The sequence below is a fragment of the Capricornis sumatraensis genome, chromosome 9 (assembly GCF_032405125.1).
Source record: "Capricornis sumatraensis isolate serow.1 chromosome 9, serow.2, whole genome shotgun sequence".
In the NCBI taxonomy this organism is placed as follows: Eukaryota; Metazoa; Chordata; class Mammalia; order Artiodactyla; family Bovidae; genus Capricornis; species Capricornis sumatraensis.
The window spans coordinates 60,832,112-60,855,440 of NC_091077.1; the positions used below are offsets into that span (position 1 = coordinate 60,832,112).

Below are 23,329 nucleotides of genomic sequence, written 5' to 3' on the forward strand. Positions count from 1 at the left end.
AGCATCAGCTACCCTGCCCTGTTGCTTGGAGGATCCCCGTTAGTCTGCGTTGTATCAGAGATGCACTCGTGCGCCCCCTGCGGGCAGAAGGGCTGTAGCTCAAGTGAAAGTGAAAGTTGCTTAGTCGTGTCTGACTCTGTGTGACCACATGGACTATGTAGTCCATGGAATTCTCCAGGCCAGAATACTCGAGTGGGTGGCCTTTCCCTTCTCCAGGGGATCTTCCCAACCCAGAGATCAGACCCAGGTCTCCAGCATTGCAGGCGGATTCTTTACCTGCTGAGCCACAAGGGAAGCCCAAGAACACTGGAGTGGGTAGCCTATCCCTTCTCCAGTGGATCTTCCTGACCCAGAAACCGAACCGGAGTCTCCTGCATTGCAGGTGGATTCCTTAACAATGAGTTTATCAGGAAAGCGCCCACGCAGCAGAAAGAGCCCTCAAATACAGGGTCAGGCTCCCCCTCTGATGCTGTGTCCTGGCCCTGTCATTTCTCCTCTCTGACATCTGTCTCCTCGTGTAACATAGCCAAAATAAAAATAACCAATGGGAGGTGGATGGTGGCACAGATAATATGGATAGGGGCATGGCGGGGTTCTCAAGAGGGAGACTTTAACGTTGAGCCAAAGCTCAAAGAGAAAATTCGGAGTATCTTTCGACAGTTGAGTAACTGTGACCTGTCATATTCCCGCCAGCTGGGGAAGTTAACTGGACATGTGTCTGCTATGCTCCCCATGTCTCTGCCTGAAAAGATGATACATCATTTTAACCCACAACTATTTACTGAACAACTCTGGGCTTCCTTGATAGCTCAGTTGGTAAAGAATCCACCTGCAATGCAGGAGACCCCGGTTCGATTCCTGGGTCAGGAAGATCCCCGGGAGAAGGGATAGACTACCCACTCCAGCATTCTTGGGTTTCCCTTGTGGCTCATATGGTAAAGAATCCGCCTGCAATGTGGGAGACCTAGGTTAGATCCCTGGGTTGGTAAGATCCCCTGGAGAAGGGAAAGGCTACCCACTCGCATATTCTGGCCTGGAGAATTCATGGACTATACAGTCCATGGGGTCGCAAAGGGTCAGACACGACTGAGCAACCTTCACTTAGGATGTATGAAGCTCCAGGCTCTGGCCTGGGTGAAAAGTCACAGAAGCTCTTATGGGGCTGTCCTGACAACCAAATGCCACTGGAGGTGAGATGCATTTTGTAAAGTAGCACTCACAGGTCACTTGCCAGGGTTTTTTATTCCTGATATCATTTGGGAATCCCAGGCTCATCAGAGACATTTTGTTGGGCCTGAGAAAGCGAAGGACCTACCTTGTAGACAAAGGTGCAAACAAAGTCGATGAAGCCGACCTGAAGCTTAGGGAGTTCATCTGCCTTGTTTCTGTCCATCATGGGCTGTCGGGGAGAGAGAGTTAATTGCACTGGGCCCCTGTTGGGCTGATGCAGCAGGGAACCCATCCTACCTATAAAGTGAAGCATTCTTCCAAAACAAAGACCCTCTCACTGGTCTCCCTGAGTCTGGTGGGGAGCCAGCGGACCATTCCAGCCAAGTTTACTTTCAACGTCGATAGATTCACAGCTGGACAGGTCTTCCCCTTGCATGGTCCGTGCTGTTAGCACAGAGCCATGGGAGGTAGACTCCTAGACTGTCGGAACTGAAAGGGAAATCTAAGTTTTGGCCACTTGTCAATCTCGACTGAGCTGACGGAGCCAAGGATACACCTTAGAGCAGGGTCTCCAAACTTTGGGAGGGAGTATGTTGCTGGGCCCACCTCCAGAGTTTCTGTCCAGGTAGGTCCAGGGTGTGCATGGCGGGGGAGGAGGTGGAGTGGTCTGTGGACTTGCATCTCTAATGTGTACCCAGGTAACAAGGTTGATGGTGGTCTCCAGGGAACACACTTCGAGAACCACTGCATTAGGGGAAGGTCATCTCTGTGGTAAGGTCACACATCTGTGTGTCAAGGATGAAGGGGCACATCTCTCCATCATGGCCAGGTCACTGCCCTCCACCAGAACAAGATCACACGCCCAGTATCAGGCTGAGGTCCCTTCTCTACTCACAATGGGATTCTGTTGCAGCACCGTGCGCTCCAGGTCACCTTGTTCCCAGAATTCAGCAGCAACCAGCAGAGCCACCTGCAACAGGCAGATGCCCTCCACAGAGTCAGGTCCCAGCCCCGGTCCTACCCCTGCTCCCATCCCACTTGGGCTTCCAGCTCAGCAAAAAACACTCCACTCCTGCCCTACCACCCCATGCTATGTCATCACAAGGGATTCCCACGTCTTGCCAGAGGATAATGGAGCAGTGGGCTGCCTCAGCAGCTAGAGAATCCAAGCTGCATTAGCTGCTGTCACCAGGACTGGGATTCTCCTCCTCTCAGGACAGGAGGAGTGCGTACCCTGCTCTGCACCTCCCAAGGCTTGGTGATGGCTGAGAGATCACAGGCGGTCATCATCATGGCCCTGCACACAAGGACACCATCCATCAGTCCGGAGGGAGTCAGTGCTGTATATCTGGTTGAGTCCATCTATCTCTTCTTTTTCTGCCCCTACTGGTAGGTGGCCTCATCCCATTGTGAACAGAGGTGTCAATGCCCAACTGCATCTGAAGGTCAGGTTTTGAAGTCAAACAGATTTAAATCCTGCCTTTGTCAGTTATTAGGAGTTTGGCCTTAGGCAATTAAACGAAGTTCTCCGTGCTGCAGTTTTCTTGTCTGTGATAACACTGCTACTTTCTTCACGGAGTGAGTGCAAGATTCAATGAGATAATGTGTGTAAAAATCTTTGCATGGTGCCTAGATATATTATGTGCACAATGTGTGTGTGTTAGCCAGTCGTGTCTGTTAGCCTGCCAGGCTCCTCTGTCCATGGAATTTTCCAGGCAAGAATACTGGAGTGGGTTGACATTCCCTTCTCCAGGATGTCTTCCCAATCCAGGGATCAAACTGGGGTCTCCTGCATTGCAGGCAGATTCTTTACTGTCTGAGGCACCGGGGAAGCCCATGTGCACAGTAAACTGGCAATTATCAGGAACACATGTTGGGTTTCCATACATTAGGTGCCCCACACTGTTCTAGGCATTTTATAAATATCAATTTCATTTAAATCTCATCACATCCTCAGAGTTCCTTCTGACTAGAATAGAACAGTATTTCTCAACCTTTTTCTCTTCATCCTCCCTGATCTATTGTCAAAGAACCTTTTTATACATCTTTCCTATAACCACTTCACCATGAAATTTTAATAACACAGACATACTGTACCTCTGGAGGGCCACAGATCACTGTATTATCTAAGATTTTTTTTTTGCTCCTCTCCTGAGAACTACTTTTTGCCTCATCAGGTAATGCATGATGAAAGGAGAAGGACAACCCTGGTCATTGTGAGGAAGCCTTATGTTAAGAAGTAGAGGAATGGACTGAGGAAAGAAAGGATTAAAAGATAAACTCTTAAAAGACTTTCACAGTAATAGGAAGGTAAGACAGGTATTGTTACATAGTTAGGTATGACATAAGACAGAAAGGGAAGGACCATGTGAAAAGAATTGGAGCAAGAGGAGGGAATTTGATAAGGTATTTCAGAGATGGGGCACGGTGGTATGAAGTCTGGGATGGGAATCCAGGGTCATGTGCTGTGGGTGTCAATCCCATGCTGGGGAGTGCAGGTGTGTCCAATAAGCAGGAAGCGCATTGACGTTTCAGGGTTGGATCATGACTCATCAGAGCTGCTTGGCGGCACCTGTGGGATAGAGCAGCGAGAGGGAGGGAGGCAGGGAGGAAGGAAGGGGAGATGCTGCAGCAGCTCAGGAAGGACAGCAGAGGGCCTGAACTCCCTGGCTGGGAGAGCATGGGATCAACCCCATGTGGTAGAGTCAACCCCGCTTGGTGAGAGGATGGGCAGAGACTGGGGGGGATAGTTGGAGAAGCCTGGGGCTCTGAACCTAACTAGGACTTGGATGATTTTACAATTAACCAGATATATCTGGCATAGGTTACATAAGCTGGTCTGGGAGGCCTTAAGAGTTATGAAATGTTAACAAGTTTAACTATCTTGAACCTCAAAAACTCAAAAAATTCTTTAAGTAAATAAGCTTTCAGGAATGCATACGTCTTCTTAGGAACACATTCAGTAGTACTGTTAGTCGTGCAGTCGTATCCGACTCTTTGCGACCCCATGGACTGTAGCCCACCAGGCTCCTCTGTCCATGGGATTCTCCAGGCAAGAATACTGGAGTGGGTTGCCGTTCCCTTCTCCAGGGGATCTTCCTGACCCAGTGATCAAACCTGGGACTCCTGCATTACAGGCAGATTCTTTCCATATGAGCCACAGAGAAGTCCCATAGGAAAACATTATTCCTTGTAATAGCATCAGAACACATGCCTGTTGCTTACTGTTAAGTGTTGTCAACTTGCTACACTTACTGTCAAACACATTAAGCAAATGAATGTTTGGTTGCACATCCAGGAGTCACTGGTTCCTTGTTACCCGTCAGCGTCCACATTGTGAGTGGACACAGGAGAGCTCTGGATGTTTACTTTCCCTGGGTGAAGAAAGCATGTGACAATTACTCCCAGGAGTTAGGGAAACACCTAAATGTTTTATAGATAGATATTTGATATGTGCATGGGATGGGGGCTGGGGGTGGGGGACCCTTGGACACCAGAAAAGTCAGTCCCAAGCTTCATGCCCTAAAGACAAGGCATTACATTCACTTCAGCACTGTGGCCTTAGGTGTTCTCTGACCAAGACGCTATGTCAGGCATTAGGGACCCAGAGAGGCCTGTGGGGAGTCACGTAAGGAGCAGAGGGGACACACATTCTAGGCAGAGAGAGAACATCTAGTGCAAAGGCCTTGGTGGAAGAGAGCCTGGAAGCAAGGAGGGGCTCAGGGAGCAGGTGGAAGAGGGGTTGAGAGGGGACCTGAGACGAACAGGGTAGACCCAGAGCCCAGGTGCGGGGACGTTTTCATACTAAGAGCAACAGGAAGAGTCACTGAAGAGTGGGGGAGGGGTCATATTTGCATTTTGCAGAGAACAACACAATGGCTTCAGTAATGAGGTCCCGGGAGCCCAGTTAGGAAGCCATTGAAGGGTCCAGACAAGAGATGGATGTGGCAATAAAATGAAGCATCCAGACAGACAAGGCATTTAAAAGTAAACTCAGCATGACTTGGGGATAGATTAGACATGCAGAGTGAGGTAGACGGCAGTGTCAGGATGAAAGAGGACACCGCGGTTATTATGCAGAAGAGAGCTAGAGTAAGTCTTGAAGACTTGTGGAGAAATTTGAACCTTATCCTCAAGGCGGGTGAGAGTCATCAATTGTGGGGGCGGATGAAGTTGAACAGTATGAAAGTGAGTGCAAGGCTTTGGAGTCAGACCGAGCAATTAGATCCTCACTCTTGTCCTTAGTTGTCATATCCAGGACAAGTGACTTATGTCTTTGAGGCTCTCTCTGATCTTTGGTGAAACAAGATAATCACATTAGGTTGGGTCGTACAAAATTCTGATTTTGTGGGTCACGAACTGTCAATTGCAGCAACATGGATGAGCTAGAGATCGTCATACTGAGGGGAGTAAGTCAGAGAAGGAGAAATATCGTATGGCATTTTAAATGTGTAATCTAAAGAACGATACAAATGAACTTACAAAACAGAGACTAGTAGACTTAGCGAACTTATGGTTGCCAGGGGAAGGATGGGGAACAGGATAATTAAAGAGTTTGGGGTGGATATGTACATCCTGCTGAATTTAAAATGGATAACCAACAAGGACCTACTGTTAATATATACCACATGGAACCCTGCTCAATGTTATGTGGCAGCCTGGATGGGAGTTTGAGGGAGAGTGGATACATGGATATGTATGGCTGAGTCCCTTTGTAGTTCACCTGAAATTATCACAACATTGTTTGTCAGCTATATATAAAAAAGTTAAAAAAAAATGAAACAGTTGAAAGTCAGCAATTTCATGGGCTCAATGCAATATATCTGTCCTAGGGGTTACTGTGACCAATACATAAGATGATTTTATAAGTGCTACCATGGTCCTTATCTTCATCACTATCACCTGCATCATATTAATCACCAGGATGGGCTCCTGTGCACCAGGCCCAAAGCAAACATCACTTCTGCTCAGCTGAGATGCTCAGCAGTGCTTCTCCTTGACCCTTAGCTCGAAGCGTGACCCTGGAAGCATCCCAGGGACCCTTGCGAGGCATTCAGACTCTTCCTGGAATTACCCTTGGTCTGAAGTGGATAGCTGCGGGGGAAGTTTGAAGGGAGCCAAGGAAAGCTGTGGGTGTATGGGAAGGGGATAGGGTGACCTGGTTGATGTTCCACGAATGCCCATGCGACACTAGGTAAGTCACTTTGTCTCTCTGAGCCTCATTTTTTTCATCTGTAAAACATGAGACCAGGAGGCACCAACTTTTTCTGTAAAGGGCCAGATAGCAAATATTTTAGGTTTTGCAGAGCATGTGCACTCGATTGCATTACTCAGTTTCATCATCACAATGGGAAAGCAGCCACAGATAAGATCAGTTGGTGCTTGGCCACCAGAAAGGTGCTGCTGAGGCCTGGGCTTCGTGGCCTGGGGCTTGAGGGGGGTTGGAGGTTGTTAACTCACCCAGCACACCTTTGCTGAGTGCTCACTGTATGCCAGGCCCTGGAGAGATTGCTGAGGACTTAGGACTGAGAGCAGCCCTGGAGGCATTTACCATTAAAATAGCTCTTAATTGACTGGCCCCACACCATTGGGGTTCATGAATTGTGCAGTTTGCCGTGTTTTTGGTGTCTTTGTGGTTTTCATACTTTTCCTCTGGTCCTTCTCAAAGTTCCACTCTCTTGAACACAGTGAGCACCTTATGCCAGGTACCATGTGACACTGGAGCCGAAGTGATGAGCTCACTGGGTTTTAAGTGGCTCTTAATTGCTGCTTGACAACAGCTATATACAAAGTCTTGGCCACTATTCCGTTATTTGCAGGATGTATATTAGAAGAACATGTTTAGCACAGTGGTTGCCTTTGGATTCAAATGCAAAAACTGTTTTAAAATTCTTTTATGGGGTAGGGGAAAGGGTGGAGAAGGAAGGACTTATTACTTGCAGCAAATAAGGGGAACACCAGGGCATCTTTTCCCAAAGCCGTGTCTCCCTGAACTAGCAAAACTGGGGACATTTGAAACTATGGGTACATGTGTATTTCTGAGGGGGCTTGAGTAGAGAATTCAGCACAGAATTGGAGCAAAGACTGAGTCCAAGTTTCACTTGATTGAAGTCAGGAGGGTCCACATTATCATTCCATTCCTTACCTGGGTGGGGGCCTTAGTTCCCGGTGGCAGAACTTACCGAAGTTCAACTTCTTTATGTCTCACGGGGAAAGAATTTGGTGAGAGACAATGTGATAGGTAAGAAGTGGACTTATTTAGAGAGGTACACATTCCATTGACAGAATGTGGTCTGTCTCAAAAGGCAAGAGTGGCCCTGTGAGAAAAACACTCCACAGACAGAGTGTGGGCAGATTCTAAATTCTTAACATTCATTTCTAGATGGTTGGTTGGATGGGGAAGGGGAGGATGAGCTGCAGAGTAAAAAAAAAAGAAAGAAAATGACAGGGTCACTTATTTCTAAGTCAGTGCCTAAGTAGGTTCAGGTTACTTTTAGGCACTTGTGAAAATATTTAAATTTTAGTTTCTTTAAAAAAAAAAACAACATAGTAATACTGAATATATGAATAATGAGTTAAGCCTGGATTATATTCGCGTTTATATTAACAGTCATGAAATATGATTTTTATTTATTTAAATGGAGAAAGACGGCATTAAGGCAAAAGTACCTATGACCCATCCACAAATGTCATAATGTGGCCCTCTATTAAAGGATATCAATCTATGGGTACTAAAATTGGAATTCTTATAATTTCTTTTTTGTTTTATAGTAGTTTTTTTTTTAATAGCTCAAGGACAAAATTACAAACTTTATTAAAATAAATGCAATTTATATTTTCAAGTATAGCAGCTGGGTCAGAGATCATCTGCTGCTGCTGCTGCTGTCACGTCAGTCGTGTCCGACTCTGTGCGACCCCATAGACAGCACCCAACAGGCTCCTCTGTCCCTAGGATTCACCAGGCAAGAACACTAGAGTGGGTTGCCATTTCCTTCTCCAATGCATGAAAGTGAAAAGTGAAAGTGAAGTTGCTCAGTCATGTCCGACTCTTAGCGACCCCATGAACTGCAGCCTACCATGCTCCTTCATCCATGGGATTCTCCAGGCAAGAGTACTGGAGTGGGTTGCCATTGCCTTCTCCTTTATAATTTCTATTTATCAGGAAATATTATTCGCTATTATCTTTATTCCCTCCACCATAGTTTGAAGGTGAAGTCGTTCAGTCGTGTCTGACTCTTTGCAACCCCATGGACTGTAGCCCACCAGGCTCCTCACTCCATGGAATTTTCCAGGCAAGAGTACTGGAGTGGGTTGCCATTTCCTTCTCCAGAGGATATTCCCAACCCAGAGATCAAACCTGGGTCTCCCGCACTGCATGCAGACACTTTACCATCTGAGCCACCAGCGAAGCCCTGATTCCACCATAGTTTGGACCCAGGTAAACAGCAGGGAGGGAACACAACTCTACCCAACAACAGAAAATTGGATTAAAGATTTACTGAGCATGGCCACGCCCATCAGAACAAGACCCAGTTTCCCCCTGTCAGTCTCTCCCATCAGGAAGCTTCCATAAGCCTCTTATCCTTCTCTATCAGAGGGCAGACAGCATGAAAACCATAATCACAGAAAACTAACCAATCTGATCACATGGACCACAGCCTTGTCTAACTCAGTCAAACTATGAGCCATGCCGTATAGGGCCACCCAAGACGGACAGGTCATGGTGGAGAGTTCTGACAAAACGTGGTCCACTGGACACAGGAATGGCAAACCACTTTAGTATTCTTGCCTTGAGAACTCCATGAACAGTATGAAAAGACAAAAAGATAGGACAATGAAAGATGAACTCCTCAGGTCGTTAGGTGCCCAATATGCTACTGGAGATCATTGGAGAAACTCTAGAAAGAAAGAAGAGACAGGGCCAAAGCAAAAACAACACCCAGTTGTAGATGTGACTGGTGATGGAAGCAAGGTCCGATGCTATAAAGAGCAATATTGCATAGGAACATGGAATGTTAGGTCCATGAATCAAGGCAAATTGGAACTGGTCTGGTTCCAAATAGGAAAAGGAGTGCGTCAAGGCTGTATATTGTCACCCGGCTTATTTAACTTATATGCAGAGTACATCATTAGAAACACTGGGTTGGAAGAAACACAAGCTGGAATCAAGACTGCCGGGAGAAATATCAATAACCTCAGACATGCAGATGATACCACCCTTATGGCAGAAAGTGAAGAGGAACTAAAAAGCCTCTTGATGAAAGTGAAAGAGGAGAGTGAAAAAGTTGGCTTCAAGCTCAACATTCAGAGAACAAAGATCATGGCATCTGGTCCCATCACTTCATGGCAAATAGATGGGGAAACAGTAGAAACAGTGTCAGACTTTATTTTGGGGGGCTCCAAAATCACTGCAGATGGTGACTGCAGCCATGAAATTAAAAGACGCTTACTCCTTGGAAGAAAAGTTATGACCAATCTAGATAGCATACTCAAAAGCAGAGACATTACTTTGCCGACTAAGGTCCGTCTAGTCAAGGCTATGGTTTTTCCTGTGGTCATGTATGGATGTGAGAGTTGGACTGTGAAGAAGGCTGAGTGCCAAAGAATTGATGCTTTTGAACTGTGGTGTTGGAGAAGACTCTTGAGAGTCCCTTGGACTGCAAGGAGATCCAACTGGTCCATTCTGAAGGAGATCAACCCTGGGATTTCTTTGGAAGGAATGATGCTAAAGCTGAAGCTCCAGTACTTTGGCCACCTCATGCGAAGAGTTGACTCATTGGAAAAGACTCAGATGCTGGGAGGGATTGGGGACAGGAGGAGAAGGGGACAACCGAGGAGAAGATGGCTGGATGGCATCACTGACTCAACGGACGTAAGTCTGAGTGAACTCCAGGAGATGGTGATGGACAGGGAGGCCTGGTGTGCTGCGATTCATGGGGTCGCAAAGAGTAGGACACGGCTGAGCAACTGAACTGAACTGAACTGAAAAAGGAGATGGCAAGAGGGAACACTGACATTTTAGGAATGAGCGAACTAAAATGGACTGGAACGGGTGAATTTAACTTGAATGACCATTATATCTACTACTGTGGGCAAGAATCCCTTAGAAGAAATGGAGTAGCCGTCATAGTCAACAGAAGAGTGTGAAATGCAGTACTTGGATGCCATCTCAAAAACGACAGAATGATCTCTGTTCATTTCCAAGGCAAACCATTCACTATCACGGTAATCCAAGTCTATGCCCTGACCAGTAATGCTGAAGAAGCTGAAGCTGAATGGTTCTATGAAGACCTACAAGACCTTCTAGAACTAACACCTCAAAAAGATGTCCTTTTCATTATAGGGGACTGGAATGCAAAAGTAGGAAGTCAAGAAACACTTGGAGTAACAGGCAAATTTGGCCTTGGAGTACAGAATGAAGCAGGGCAAAGGCTAAGAGTTTTGCTAAGAGAACGCACTGGTCATAGCAAACACCCTCTTCCAAAAACACAAGAGAAGACTCTACACATGGACATCATCAGATGGTCAATACAGAAATCAGATTGATTATATTCTTTGCAGCCAAAGATTGAGGAACCCTATACAGTCAGCAAAAACTAGACCAGGAGCTGACTGTGGCTCAGATCATGAACTCCTTATTGCCAAATTCAGACTTAAATTGAAGAAGGTAGGGAAAACCACTAGACCATTCAGGTATGACCTAAATCAAATCCGTAATGATTATACAGTGAAAGTGAGAAATAGATTCAAGGGATCTGATAGAGTGCCTGATGAACTATGGATGGAGGTTTGTGACATTGTACAGGAGACAGGGATAAAGACCATCCCCAAGAAAAAGAAATGCAAATAGGCAAAATGGCTGTCTGAGGAGGCCTTACAAATAGCTGTAAAAGAAGAAAAGTGAAAAGCAAAAGAGTAAAGGAAAGATATACCCATTTGAATGCAGAGTTCCAAAGAATAACAAGAAGAGATAAGAAAGCCTTCCTCAGTGATCAGTGCAAAGAAATAGAGGAAAACAATAGAATGGGAAAGACTAGAGATCTCAAGAAAATTAGAGATACCAAGGGAACATTTCATGCAAAGATGGGCTTGATAAAAGACATGAATGGTATAACAGAAGCAGAAGATATTAAGAAGAGGTGGCAAGAATGCACAGAAGAACTGTACAAAAAAGATCTTCATGACCCAGATAATCACGATGGTATGATCACTCACCTAGAGCCAGACATCCTGGAATGTGAAGCCAAGTGGGCCTTAGGAAGCATCACTACGAACAAAGCTAGTGGAGGTGATGGAATTCCAGTTGAGTTATTTCAAATCCTGAAAGATGATGCTGTGAAAGTGCTGCACTCAATATGCCAGCAAATTTGGAAAACTCAGCAGTGGCCACAGGACTGGAAAAGGTCAGTTTTCATTCCAATCCCAAGGAAAGGCAATGCCAAAGAATGCTCAAACTACTGCACAATTGCACTCATCTCACACACTAGTAAAGCAATGCTCAAAATTCTCCAAGCCAGGCTTCAACAGTATGTGAACCGTGAACTTCCAGACGTTCCAGCTTGTTTTAGAAAAGGCAGAGGAACCAGATATCAAATTACCAACGTCCGCTGGATCATTGAAAAAGCAAGAGAGTTCCAGAGAAATATCTGTTTCTGCTATTGACTATGCCAAAGCCTTTGTGTGGATCATCACAAATTGTGGAAAATTCTTCAAGAGAAGGGAATACCAGACCACCTGACCTGCCTCCTGAGAAATCTGTATGCAGGTTAGGAAGCAATAGTTAGAACTGGACATGGAACAACAGTCTGGTTCCAGATCGGGAAAGGAGTACATCAAGGCTGTATATTTTCACCCTGCTTATTTAAAGAGTACATCATAAGAAATGCTGGGCTGGATGAAGCACAAGCTGGAATCAAGATTGCCAGGAGAAATATGAATAATCTCAGATATGCAGATGACACCACCCTTATGGCAGAAAGTGAAGAACTTAAGAGTCTCTTGATGAAAGTGAAAGAGGAGAGTGAAAAAGTTGGCTTAAAGCTCAACATCCAAAAAACTAAGATCATGGCATCTGGTCCCATCACTTCATGGCAAATAGATGGGGAAACAGTGGAAACAGTGACAGAGTTTATTTTGGGGGGCTGCAAAATCAGTGCCAATGGTGATTGCAGCCATGAAATAAAAAGATGCTTACTCCTTGGAAGGAAAGTTATGACCAAACTAGATAGCATATTAAAAAGCAGAAACATTACTTTGCCAACAAAAGTCTGTCTAGTTAAGGCTATTGTTTTTCCACTTGTCATATATGGATGTGAGTGTTGGGCTATAAAGAAAACTGAGCTCCGAAGGATTGATGCTTTTGAACTGTGGTGTTGGAGAAGACTCTTGAGAGTCCCTTGGACTGCAAGGAGATCCAACCAGTCCATCCTAGAGGAGATCAGTCCTGGGTGTTCATTGGAAGGACTGAAGCTGAAGCTGAAACTCCAATACTTTGGCCACCTGGTGCAGAGAGCTGACTCATTTGAAAAGACCCTGATGCTGGGAAAGATTGAAGGTGGGAGGAGAAGGGGATGACAGAGGATGAGATGGTTGGATGGCATCACCGACTCAATGGATAAGAGTCTAAGTAAACTCCAGGAGTTGGTGATGGACAGGGAGGCCTGGCATGCTGCAGTCCATGGGGTTGCAAAGAGTAGGACAGGACTGAGAGACTGAACTGAACTGATTATTCTTTTTATTTCCCCCCCCCCCAACCATTAAAAAGATAATTGCCATTCATAGCTCATGGCAGGTGGCAGGCCTCACGCTCTAGCCATGGAGGATCTCTAAGCCATCCAGGGTATCGTCTGTCATATTACCAGGTTTGAAACCTTCAATTCGGTGGAGACCGAAAGGATTTAATGACAAGTGGAAGTCATGCCCTGATTCTGAAGGTACTGTAACATCCTGGTCCTACAGTAAGCACAGTGAGTTAGCCTGACCCAAGAGATAGCAAAGCAGGAGACTCGCAGATGTGGTTGGGACTTCCCTAGTGGTCCAGTGCCTAGGACTCCGCAGGAACTTCCACTGCAGAGGGCATGGGTTTGATCCCTGGTCAGGGAAGTAAGATCCCACATACGTCAGGATGAGGAGAAAAAAAAAAAATACCTCAAGGATTGAGGTGTGGACCTCAGATAAGATGAAGCTTACTGACCCGAGCGCTCCAAGGTAATCAGAGTGGAGGAGACAAGTGTCGGGGTTTTTTCCTCAAAACAACCAATTCTGTCACCAACTGGGTGTCCTCTGATTCAGTTCAATTCATTTCAATACAATTCACTTTTAACCCTTGACTAGCATCAGACTTTGCATGTTGGAGGGCTCCGTCCAAAAAGACTTCCCTCACCTTGGAAATCAGTTGCAAGTATCAGAGCCCCAGGCTACAACACCTCTGACCTGACTACAGAGGCAAGGGGTTCTCATGAACCCCAGGTTCAAAAACTTGTTAGGACAGCCCACAAAACTTCGGAAAACTCTTCTGTTTGCCAGTTTACTGTATAGGATATAACTTAGGAATAGCCAAATGGAAGAGATGCACAGGACAAGGTGTGGGGTCATGGGTGCCTGCAGAGCTCCCATGCTCTTTTCCAGCATGTCGATGTGTTCACTGACCTAGTGGCTCTTCAAACTGTTTCTCATAGGTTTTTATGGAGATTTTGCCCCATAAACATGGTTTATTAAATCACTGGCCACTGACTGATTCAGTCTTCAGTCCTCTTCCCCTCCCCAGAGGTTGGGCTGGGGCTGAAAGTTCCAAGCTTCTAATCTTTGTCTTTCTAGTGATCAGCACCCACCCCGAAGCCCTCTAGGGTTCCACCAAGAGTTGCCTCATTAGAGCCAAAAGAAAGTGAAAGTGGCCCAGTTGTGTCCGACTCTTTGCGACTCCATGGACTTTATAGTCCATGGAATTCTCCAGGCCAGAATACTCGAGTGGGTAGCCTTTCCCTGCTCCAGGTGATCTTCCCAACCCAGGGATTGAACCCAGGTCTCCTGCATTACAGGCAGATTCTTTACCAGCTGAGCCAGCAGGGTAGCCCAAGAATACTGGAGTGGGTAGCCTATCCCTTCTCCAGGGGATCTTCCCAGCCCAGGAATCGAACTGGGGTCTCCTGCATTACAGGCAGATTCCTTACCAGCTGAGCCACCAGGGAAACCCTTAGAACCAAAGACACTCCAATCAAGTCTGTGACTCATCACTATCAAGGGTTTTAGAATCTGTGTTGGGAAATGGGGACAAAGGCCAAAATACATAGGTCTCTTTATATCACAGGAAAAGCCTGGCACTGTGCCTGTCAAGAGCAATGCAACACAGCACTCCACATGCCCCGGCTCAGCCCCTGTGATAATCCATAAGATAGACACTACTGTTACTCTCTGAGCAGATGAGGAAACAGGCACAGAGAAGTGAAGTCACCTGCTCAAGGTCAATCACCAATACGTGAGAGAGATGAGACCAGACCTTCTGGAGTGAAGCCCTAAGTGTGTAACAGGTACACTATACCCAGGTGTGTAGTAGCTCTAATTGTGTGTCTAATCACCTAATAGATGGACCAGCCCCAAGACTGCTTCACAACAGTGCTTTCCTACCAGGTGCCACTTTTGCTTCCAGGGGATATTTGGCCATGTCTGGAGATAGTTCTTGGCACAGCTGGGGAGGAGGGGCTGCTACTGGGGTCTACTGAGTAGAAAGGGATTATGTTAAAGATCTTTAAAGGCACAGGACAGCCCCTATTACAGTTATTGCTCCCAAATGTCAATAGTGTTAAGATTGAGAACCCTACTTTATAGATCTTTGAACATTTTTCACTGAGCGCCTACCAGAAGAATTCTGAAAAATGTTTACCTTCTTGTACATTTTTAAGTTGACATCTTGACTGTTCAAATGGTTGCATTATTCTTTAAATAAAAAGAAATCTAAATAGCATAGCATTTTTATATCAACCCTCAGTGTACCATCCATTTAAAAACAAGTGAACCAGCATTTCTTTAAGATTCTAGAGTTTTAAAGGCTTCCCAGGTGGTGCTAGTGGTAAAGAACCTGCCTGCCAATGCAGGAGATAAAAGGCTTTGCCTAGAGAATCCCATGGACAAGGGAGCCTGGTGGGCTACAATCCACAGGGTCAGAAAGAGTCAGACACTACTGAAGGGACTTAGCATGCACACGCTAACCTAAGACCAGAAACCATAAATCTCCTGGAGGAAAAGGTGGGCAGAACACTCTTTGACATAAATTGTCCCGATATTTTTTTGAATCTGTCTTCTGAAGCAAAGGAAGGAAAAGCAAAAGTAAACAAATGGGACCTAATTAAACTGAAAAGCTTTTTCACAGCAACGGAAACCATTGACAAACCAAAGATTCAACCCATAGAATGAGAAAAAATATTTGCAATTGATATGTCTAATAAGTTTAATATCCAAAGATATGAACTATTGCTACAATATCAAAAAAACAGCCTAAAAAACAAAAAAGCGAACAATTTGATTAAAAAATGAGCAGGACTGAATAGACATTTTTCCAAAGAGGAAATGCAGATTACCAGTAGGAACATGGAAAGATGTTTAACATTGCTAATCATCAGGGAAATGCAAATCAAAATCACAATGAGAGATCACCTCACACTTGTCAGAAAGATCATCATCATAAAAAAAAAATGCTGATGAGAGTGTGGAGAAAAGGGAACTCTTATACACTGTTGGTAGGAATGTAAATTGGTTTAGCCATTGTGGAAAACAGTATGACAGTTTCTCATAAAACTAAAAACAGAACTACCATATGACCCAGAAACTCCACTCCTGGTTATATATCTGGGAAAAAACCACTAGTTCAAAAAGATACATGCATCCCAATGTTCTTGGCAGCACTGTTTACAATTGTCAAGATATTGAAGCAACCTCAGTGTCTGTCAACAGATGAAGGGATAAAGATGTGGTGTGTATGTGTATATGTGTGTGTACATACACATATATGTATATGTATGTGCACACACATATACACACACACACATACATCCATCCAATGGAGTAATGAAATTTTGTATTTGCAGCAACATAGATTGACTTGGATGGTACTATGCTAAGAGAAATCAGTTAAAGCAAGGCAAATACTATATGATGTCTTTTAAACGTGGAATCTAAAAAATACAACAAACTAGTGAACATGATGAAAGAAGCAGCAGCAGACTCACAGATATGAAGGACAAACTGGAGATACAGTGGTTACCAGCAGGGAGAGGGAAGAGGGCAATAACGGTAGAAGAAATTAAGAGATACAAACTACTATGTATAAAATAAGCTACATGGATGTATTGTACAGCACAGAATATAGCCTATGTTTTCTAATAACTATAAATGGAGTATAACCTCTAAAAATTGTGACTCCTCACCATATTATACATCTAAAAGTTACATAATATTGTACATCAACTATTCTTCAATTTTAAAAAGAAGTCTGGAACTTTGCATTCTTTTTTTCTGCATAAACATGTATTTCCAGTCAACTTCCCCTACAGAGTTTATCCTAAGGTTTTATATTTGTGTGTGTGTGTGTATGTGTATCTACATATGTGTATAACTGTATATATATTACAGATATTCAAATATATATATGAAATGTGTTGATCACTTTTTCATACTGATTTTTAACCAAATATGTCCATTAACTGAAATATGTAACTAAATATTGTTGTCTTTGATCATAGATCTCCAAGTATAGAAAACTTTTCTTCTGGATTAAATTACTATTATTACATGATTAACCAATACAATAAAATATATTACCTATTTTTTAGAAATTATTAAAAACTCAAATATTTTTAGAAGTTCGTCTATTGATAGAGAGGATGGGACTATTTTTTTTTTTTTAATCAGTTAATGCATGGGGAATTCCCTGGCAGTCTAGTGGTTAGAACTCTGAGCTTTCACTGCCAAGGCGAGAGTTCAGTCCCTAGTTGGGGACCTAAGATCCCATAAGCCATGTGACATGGCCAAAAATGAGTTCGTGAATATTTCATACTGCAAGACTAATTAGATGCAACAATTAGAAACCCTGGGAATGGAAAAAGTTTTGTTACAACATCATTCCATTCTTTAAATTCTTCCACATTATCAGTTGACAGTTTAATCAGATTCTCCTTTAAGTTTGTCCAAAGCAAACATTAGAGTCATTTACTTCTTTAGTTTCTGGGAAATATGCCATAAAGATATGACTATAGGATTCCTCATATGACTATGAATTGTACCCCAGACACTTTCTGTGTGGCACTTTGGTTAACCCAAGATACTCAGAATATGTTAGGTCAATTACAATACTATTTATTTTAATATATCTTCCAGTTTTATGTTTTTTGACTTTTTTTTATATTGGAGCAATTTGATTAACAATGTTGCATTAGCTTCAAGTGTACAGCAAGTGATTCAGTTATACACGTATCTGTTCTTTTTCAAATTCTTTTCCCATTTAGGTTATTACAGAATAGTGAGCAGAGTTCCCTGTGCTGTGCAGTATGTCCTTGTTTAAATATAGTAGTGTATATATGTCATCCCAAACTCCCAATTTATCCCTCCCCCTCCCAGTGCTGTATTTTTTATAAAGTGCTTTTATTTTATCACAACATTTAGCGACATTTTCATCAAAACTTTGAACCTTCAAGTTTGACTCATTTATTTCTGGAAATGTCTGCCATGTAACATAATTGGAAATGCCAGTCTTTTATTGTCAACTAAAGCCTGCAAATAAGACTTGTTTCAGAAAGAATCTGAACTTTATTTTTCATTTCATATAAGCATGTTATTAGAATACATTCTGCTGACCCCCACCTTATTTTTTATTCTTAATTCTAAGAAAGGCAGAGGTACTAATAGATAGATGGACAGGTATGTAGGTAGACTAGATAGATTGATGGATAGACAGACAGAAGCATGGATGAAATCAAGTACTGCTACCTTTTTGATGGCCCTGATAGCAGGGGGCCATCCCACACCCCTAACAGCAGAGAACGCGGTTCATTCTCTGAAGGAAGTAGAGTGCTAAATAAGAGATGCTTAGCTCCTGCTGCCCCACTGTACAAAGGACAAAGCTCTCTGCTTCTAACGCCCTAACAAAATAAATATATAAGACAGGGAAGGTCCAAAGCCCTCCCTTGGGTTTATAACGCTGTGATTAAAAGGAGCTTTGAAAACACCAATATTTATTGTCCCTCTGTTTGATGCCCCAGGGGTCTTTACACTATAGACTTCAAGAAAGGGCAAGTTTGTCTTTATTTTGTCACAAGGGATAAGAGTGAGGAACTGACCATGCCTCACCTACTGTGCTTTCTCTGGAAGATAATGTAAAGAGAGAAAATACGGATTCCCTTGAGACCATCCAAGCCTGTGTTTGTCTTGGAAGGCTTTGCAAGGGCTATGTGTGCAGTCTGAAGACATCTGCTTAAGACTACCTTGGCTTTTACAATGATTCAAGAAGTCTTGCTTCTGGCTTTATTTTTTTTTGAAACCTTTCATGTCATACCTTTGTAAGTTGCATGATACTGCACTGTGTGAAAATAATACAATGTATTTAACCTGGTCCCCCATGATGGTCTTTTAAGTTTTTTCAATATTTTTTATGATTACAAGTAATGTTGCAATGAATAACTCTATGTATACTTCTTGTAGCACAGGTGGGAGAAATTCTGTAGGGTAAATCCTGGATCTGGGATTCCCTGGGTCAAAGAGTATGGCTGGTTTCAATTTTGATAGGCATTGCCCTTCGTAAAACTGCACCTATTGGAGAGTTACCTGGCCGTCCAGGGGTTAGGACTTGGCGCTTTCACTGCAATGGCCCTGGGTGGTCAGGGTACTGAGATCTTGCAGCCAAAAAAAGTATAAGCCAACATTGAAAAACAAAGAAACAAAAACTGCACCTATTTACATTCCCACCACAGTGAACAGGATCGCCTGCTGCCCACCTCTCTGCCCAACACCACGTGTTAGCAAACATTTCACCTTAGCCAATAGGAGGGATGAATAGTTATATCCCAAAGTAGTTTTATTTTTCATTTGTCTCTCTATGGCTAAGGTCATCATCTTTTCATATGTTTACACCCCACTGTAATTCCTTTACTGGGAAATGTTTGCTCACGCCTTTTGCTCATTTTCCTGTGGGATTAGTCTTTTTCTTGAATTATATTAACACTACTGAGGAAACTAGCTCTTTTTCTGTCAGAAGCATTACACATATTTCCCCACCGTGTATCACTTAAATTCTGACTTTAGCTCTGAGTTCTTGTGGGTGTTGTCCAGAAATCTCTAAAGTTTCATGTAGTCAAATTTATCAATCTCTTTACGACTTTTGAATTTTATGTCACACTTAGAAAAGCTTACTCTTTTCAATTCTCCCAAGCTTTTTTCCTCTCTCCATATTATTAGTTTATTTTCACATTATTTTAAAATCCTTGATTCATCTTGAATTTATTTGTTATAGGAGTGAAATAGAGGTCTGCCTCTGTGACCACCTATGGCAGAATCTGAAATATATTTCTTCTTTGTCCCTGGTTCCTCACACAGAGCTCCTAAAACCCTTGGGATTTCCCTAGTGATACAGTGTCTTGTCCTTCCCAAGAAGCCCCCTTTGGGTTTATGCTAATGAAGTGACTTAGAGTGACTGAGGGTAGGGTCCTTAGATGGGGTCAGGCCTACCTGAAAGACCAAGGGAATAGAGGGATGGACTTTCAGCCCCACCTGCTGGCCTCTGGGAAAGGGATGGGGGTAGGGGGGAACTGCAGATTAAGCTTTGTAAAAACTATTGAACAAAGATATAATAAGCATCAGCATGGATGAACACACCCCAGTTCTGCAGTAATGGAAGACCCTGCATTCAGCACCCTTCTAGCCTTACCTTATGTACCTCTTTGGCCCTTCTTCTGTATTCTTTGTCACAATCCTTATACTAAACTAGTAATGTAAGTAAATGCTTCTCTGAGCTCTGTGGGCCATGCTAACAAATTAATCAAACCCAAGGAGGAGTTCACAGCAACTTCCAGTTTATAGCTGGGCAATCAGAAGCACAGGCAACCCGGACTGGCTTCATCTGAAAGGAAGCCAGTCTTGTGAGGCTGAGCCCTTAGTCTGTGGGGTCTGCTGCTATCTCCAGGTAGATAGTGTGAGATTTGAGTTAAATTTGTAGGACAGCCTGTCAGTGTTCACTGAGCACTGGAGAACTGCTTGCTGGTCTTGAGGGGAAAAAAAATCCATCAGATCACCTCATGGTCCCAACACCATTTATGAAATTATCCTTCTCCACTGGCAGAAAATCTACTTTTAGCACAGGCATTGTCTTTTGAGTCTGTCTACTGACCTCTCCTGCTCATACCTAGGACCGAGCTATCTTCAGTTCTGCTGGCCCCTATTATTTCCTTTTTTCCTCAGAATTTTCTGGCTCTTTTTGCATACTTAACTCTCATAAGGATTTTGGAATTTCCTTCCTAATTCTCCACAAAATAAAGTTGATATTTTCTTTGGAATCACTTTAAATAAATAACTAAATAGGGAGAACAGACAGCTTTGTAATAATAAGTGCCCCTGTCCAAGAGCTTAGGCTTCTTGCCACTCGTTCAGTCCTTCTGCAGCTCCATTTGAAATGTCATGCAGCAGCTCCTGGTCTGCCTGGGAGCAGCTATCGCTAGAGCATGCCTCCTTGTTCAGTGGCCTCAGGTCACACTGCTCCCCAGGGTGGGAGGACCTTTGGGGAGGCTTGGTTGGACAACTTCACAGCTGAGAGAAAGACAACTGGCCCCATCGTCCCTGAGCCTGTCCCAGCAGCTGTCTCTTCTCTGGACTTGCGAAATTCGTGACTTGATTAAACCTTACCTCTGCAGAAGCATCTAGGGATAAACAAACAACAGTTCTCTGGGTCCTGGGTCGGGCATTGTCTCCTTTAGTATCACCCAGGACCTGTCACAGGGAAGCCAGGGGACCCGTTGGCTTGGGCCACATAGTCATGAAAGGACTCAAATTTGCATTTCTCACCCCATCATCAACTGAGGTGAATCAAGGAAGCACACTGAGAACCTAAAAAACTAAACCAGAAAACTTTGAGTCGCATTACCAGACCTCGTGCCAACCAAGCACTATGAATGTCACACAAACCAGGGAACTAACTTGTGAATTGCATGCCTGCTTTTGCCATGTATAAAGGAACACTAAAGAGATTAAGCCCATGTATTCTGAGGAACACTTAGCTATCACTCAAACCATAATTGGTTTAATGCTCTGTGTTTTATCATAAACTTTATCACCAAAATTTATATCACTTTACCACCAAAATTCTGCATTTTAGCACAGAAGTACTTCAAATCTTGTACTTTTTGTGTACAGAGAGATATGCATGCATGCATGCATTCTTAGTTGCTCACTTGTGTCTGACCATTTGCAACCCCATGGACTGTAGCCCACCAGGCTCCCCTGTCCATGGGACTCTCCAGGCAAGAATACTGGAGTGGGTTGCCGTTTTCTTCTCAAAGGTATCTTCCCCACCCAGGGACTGAACTCATGTCTCCTGCATTACAGGTGGTCTCCTGTATTGGAGGCAGATTCTTTACTTACTGAGCCATAGGTACTGTCTTGTATTTTTGTGCTAGAATGAAGAGTAAACATATCATTTCTGCAGCGCTGTTTTGGCATGACTTCTTTGTTTTGTGTGTCAGAGGCCCCCAGAATGAAAAGTTTTGCAGGGCTCTCTTGAAGACAGAGAGGCCTGTCAGTATAGCATCTTGCCTTTTGACCCTGGGCTTAAGGGAATCAGGGTTTAAGTCTTGTCTCAACTCACATAACGATTTCCTTCCGTGTCTGATCCAGCATCATGTACTGCGTCCACTCCTGTTGAGTCTCGTATGTCTTAGACTGATCCACGATCTTTTGGAACATCGTCCTTTTCCTACAAAAAAACACCAGTTTGTTAAAGGAGCACATATTAGAATACGGCAACCCCTGGCCTTCTAATGTTGGGTGTTTCAGAGGCTAATTATGGCAGTGTAATTTTTAAAAAGAAAGGTGAAAAGAACCAATGCCTGGGAGTGAAGACCTAGGTTCTAACTCAGACTCTACCATGGGTTTATTATCTGAACTTAGCTAATCTTCCCCCGATCTCAGTTTCCCCATCTGTATAACAGGATAAGACTATTTGAGTCAGAGCTGTAGTGAGAATGGATGTGTCCATAGTGCAAGTGTGGTACCTGGCACACAATACTCACTAAATCAGTTAGAACTGTGGTGTTCATTATTTTTATAATAATCAGTATTCTTTTTTGTTTGTCCATGCCTTGCAGCTTGCAGGATCTTATTTCCCCTACTAGGGACAGAACCTGGGCCCATGGCAGTAAAACCCCCAAGTCTTAACCACTGGACTGGCAGGGAATTCCCTAATCATTTTTATTCTTAAAATGAGAAGAAATACCAACTTGAAATACAAGGCAAGGTCTGTAGCAATGATTGCGATGTCCATCATGTGGATTGCATGCTCATGCTGCCTGCGATTGAGGTTCTGAAAGATATTTAGGCTCTAAAGAGAAAATGGAGGGATAGAAGTGATGTGAGAAGGGAGAAGTGATGCTGGAGGTAAAGTCATTCAATTCCCAGTGGCTGCCCCAGGTGACCAGACAGACGGTCCAGATCAACGCCTGGCTACGCTCAGGCTTCTTGTGAGATGGGGACTCCTTCTCAGGCCCCAAAGCCAGTGTAGAGGGCCCTCATCCTACCTCATCTCTCAACAGTGTTTTACCAAACTCCAAGTGGTGTCTTTCCAGGATGGAGGACCCATGGAGCTTGGCCAGTGGGTTCTGGGATCTGAATGGGAGAGAAAGACAAACACAGAGAGAGGATTAACATGGACTGGCTGAGATGAAGGTTAAAGACATCATCCATTCCTGTCACCTCCTAATTCTGCAGGCAGAGAGGTTGAAGTGCAAGAATGAGAAGGGACTCGTCACACAGTACGACGGTGGGAAATAGGACTAGATAGCAGGTGTCCTGGCTCTCATACTCTAACTTTCTCCATAACTAACTCTGGGCCTCTTTGGGGACATGGCCTCCCTAGAAGTGTGAACCCTTATCCCCAGAAAAAGACACAAACACAATACCACATGCAGTT

General features: G+C 43.8%; 1 protein-coding gene across 1 annotated transcript in view; it reads right to left on the reverse strand.

Moving 5' to 3' along the window:
* The window catches only part of PDE6A (phosphodiesterase 6A), a 75,661-nt gene that overhangs the window by 1,609 nt on the left and 50,723 nt on the right, over positions 1-23,329 (reverse strand). The window contains exons 15-20 of the mRNA XM_068979633.1: positions 22,938-23,025; positions 22,641-22,741; positions 22,010-22,117; positions 2,404-2,467; positions 2,066-2,140; positions 1,316-1,399 (exon numbers count right to left, since the gene is read on the reverse strand). Coding sequence (XP_068835734.1) covers positions 1,316-1,399; positions 2,066-2,140; positions 2,404-2,467; positions 22,010-22,117; positions 22,641-22,741; positions 22,938-23,025 — 520 coding nt within the window. The remainder of the gene's footprint in view (positions 1-1,315; positions 1,400-2,065; positions 2,141-2,403; positions 2,468-22,009; positions 22,118-22,640; positions 22,742-22,937; positions 23,026-23,329) is intronic.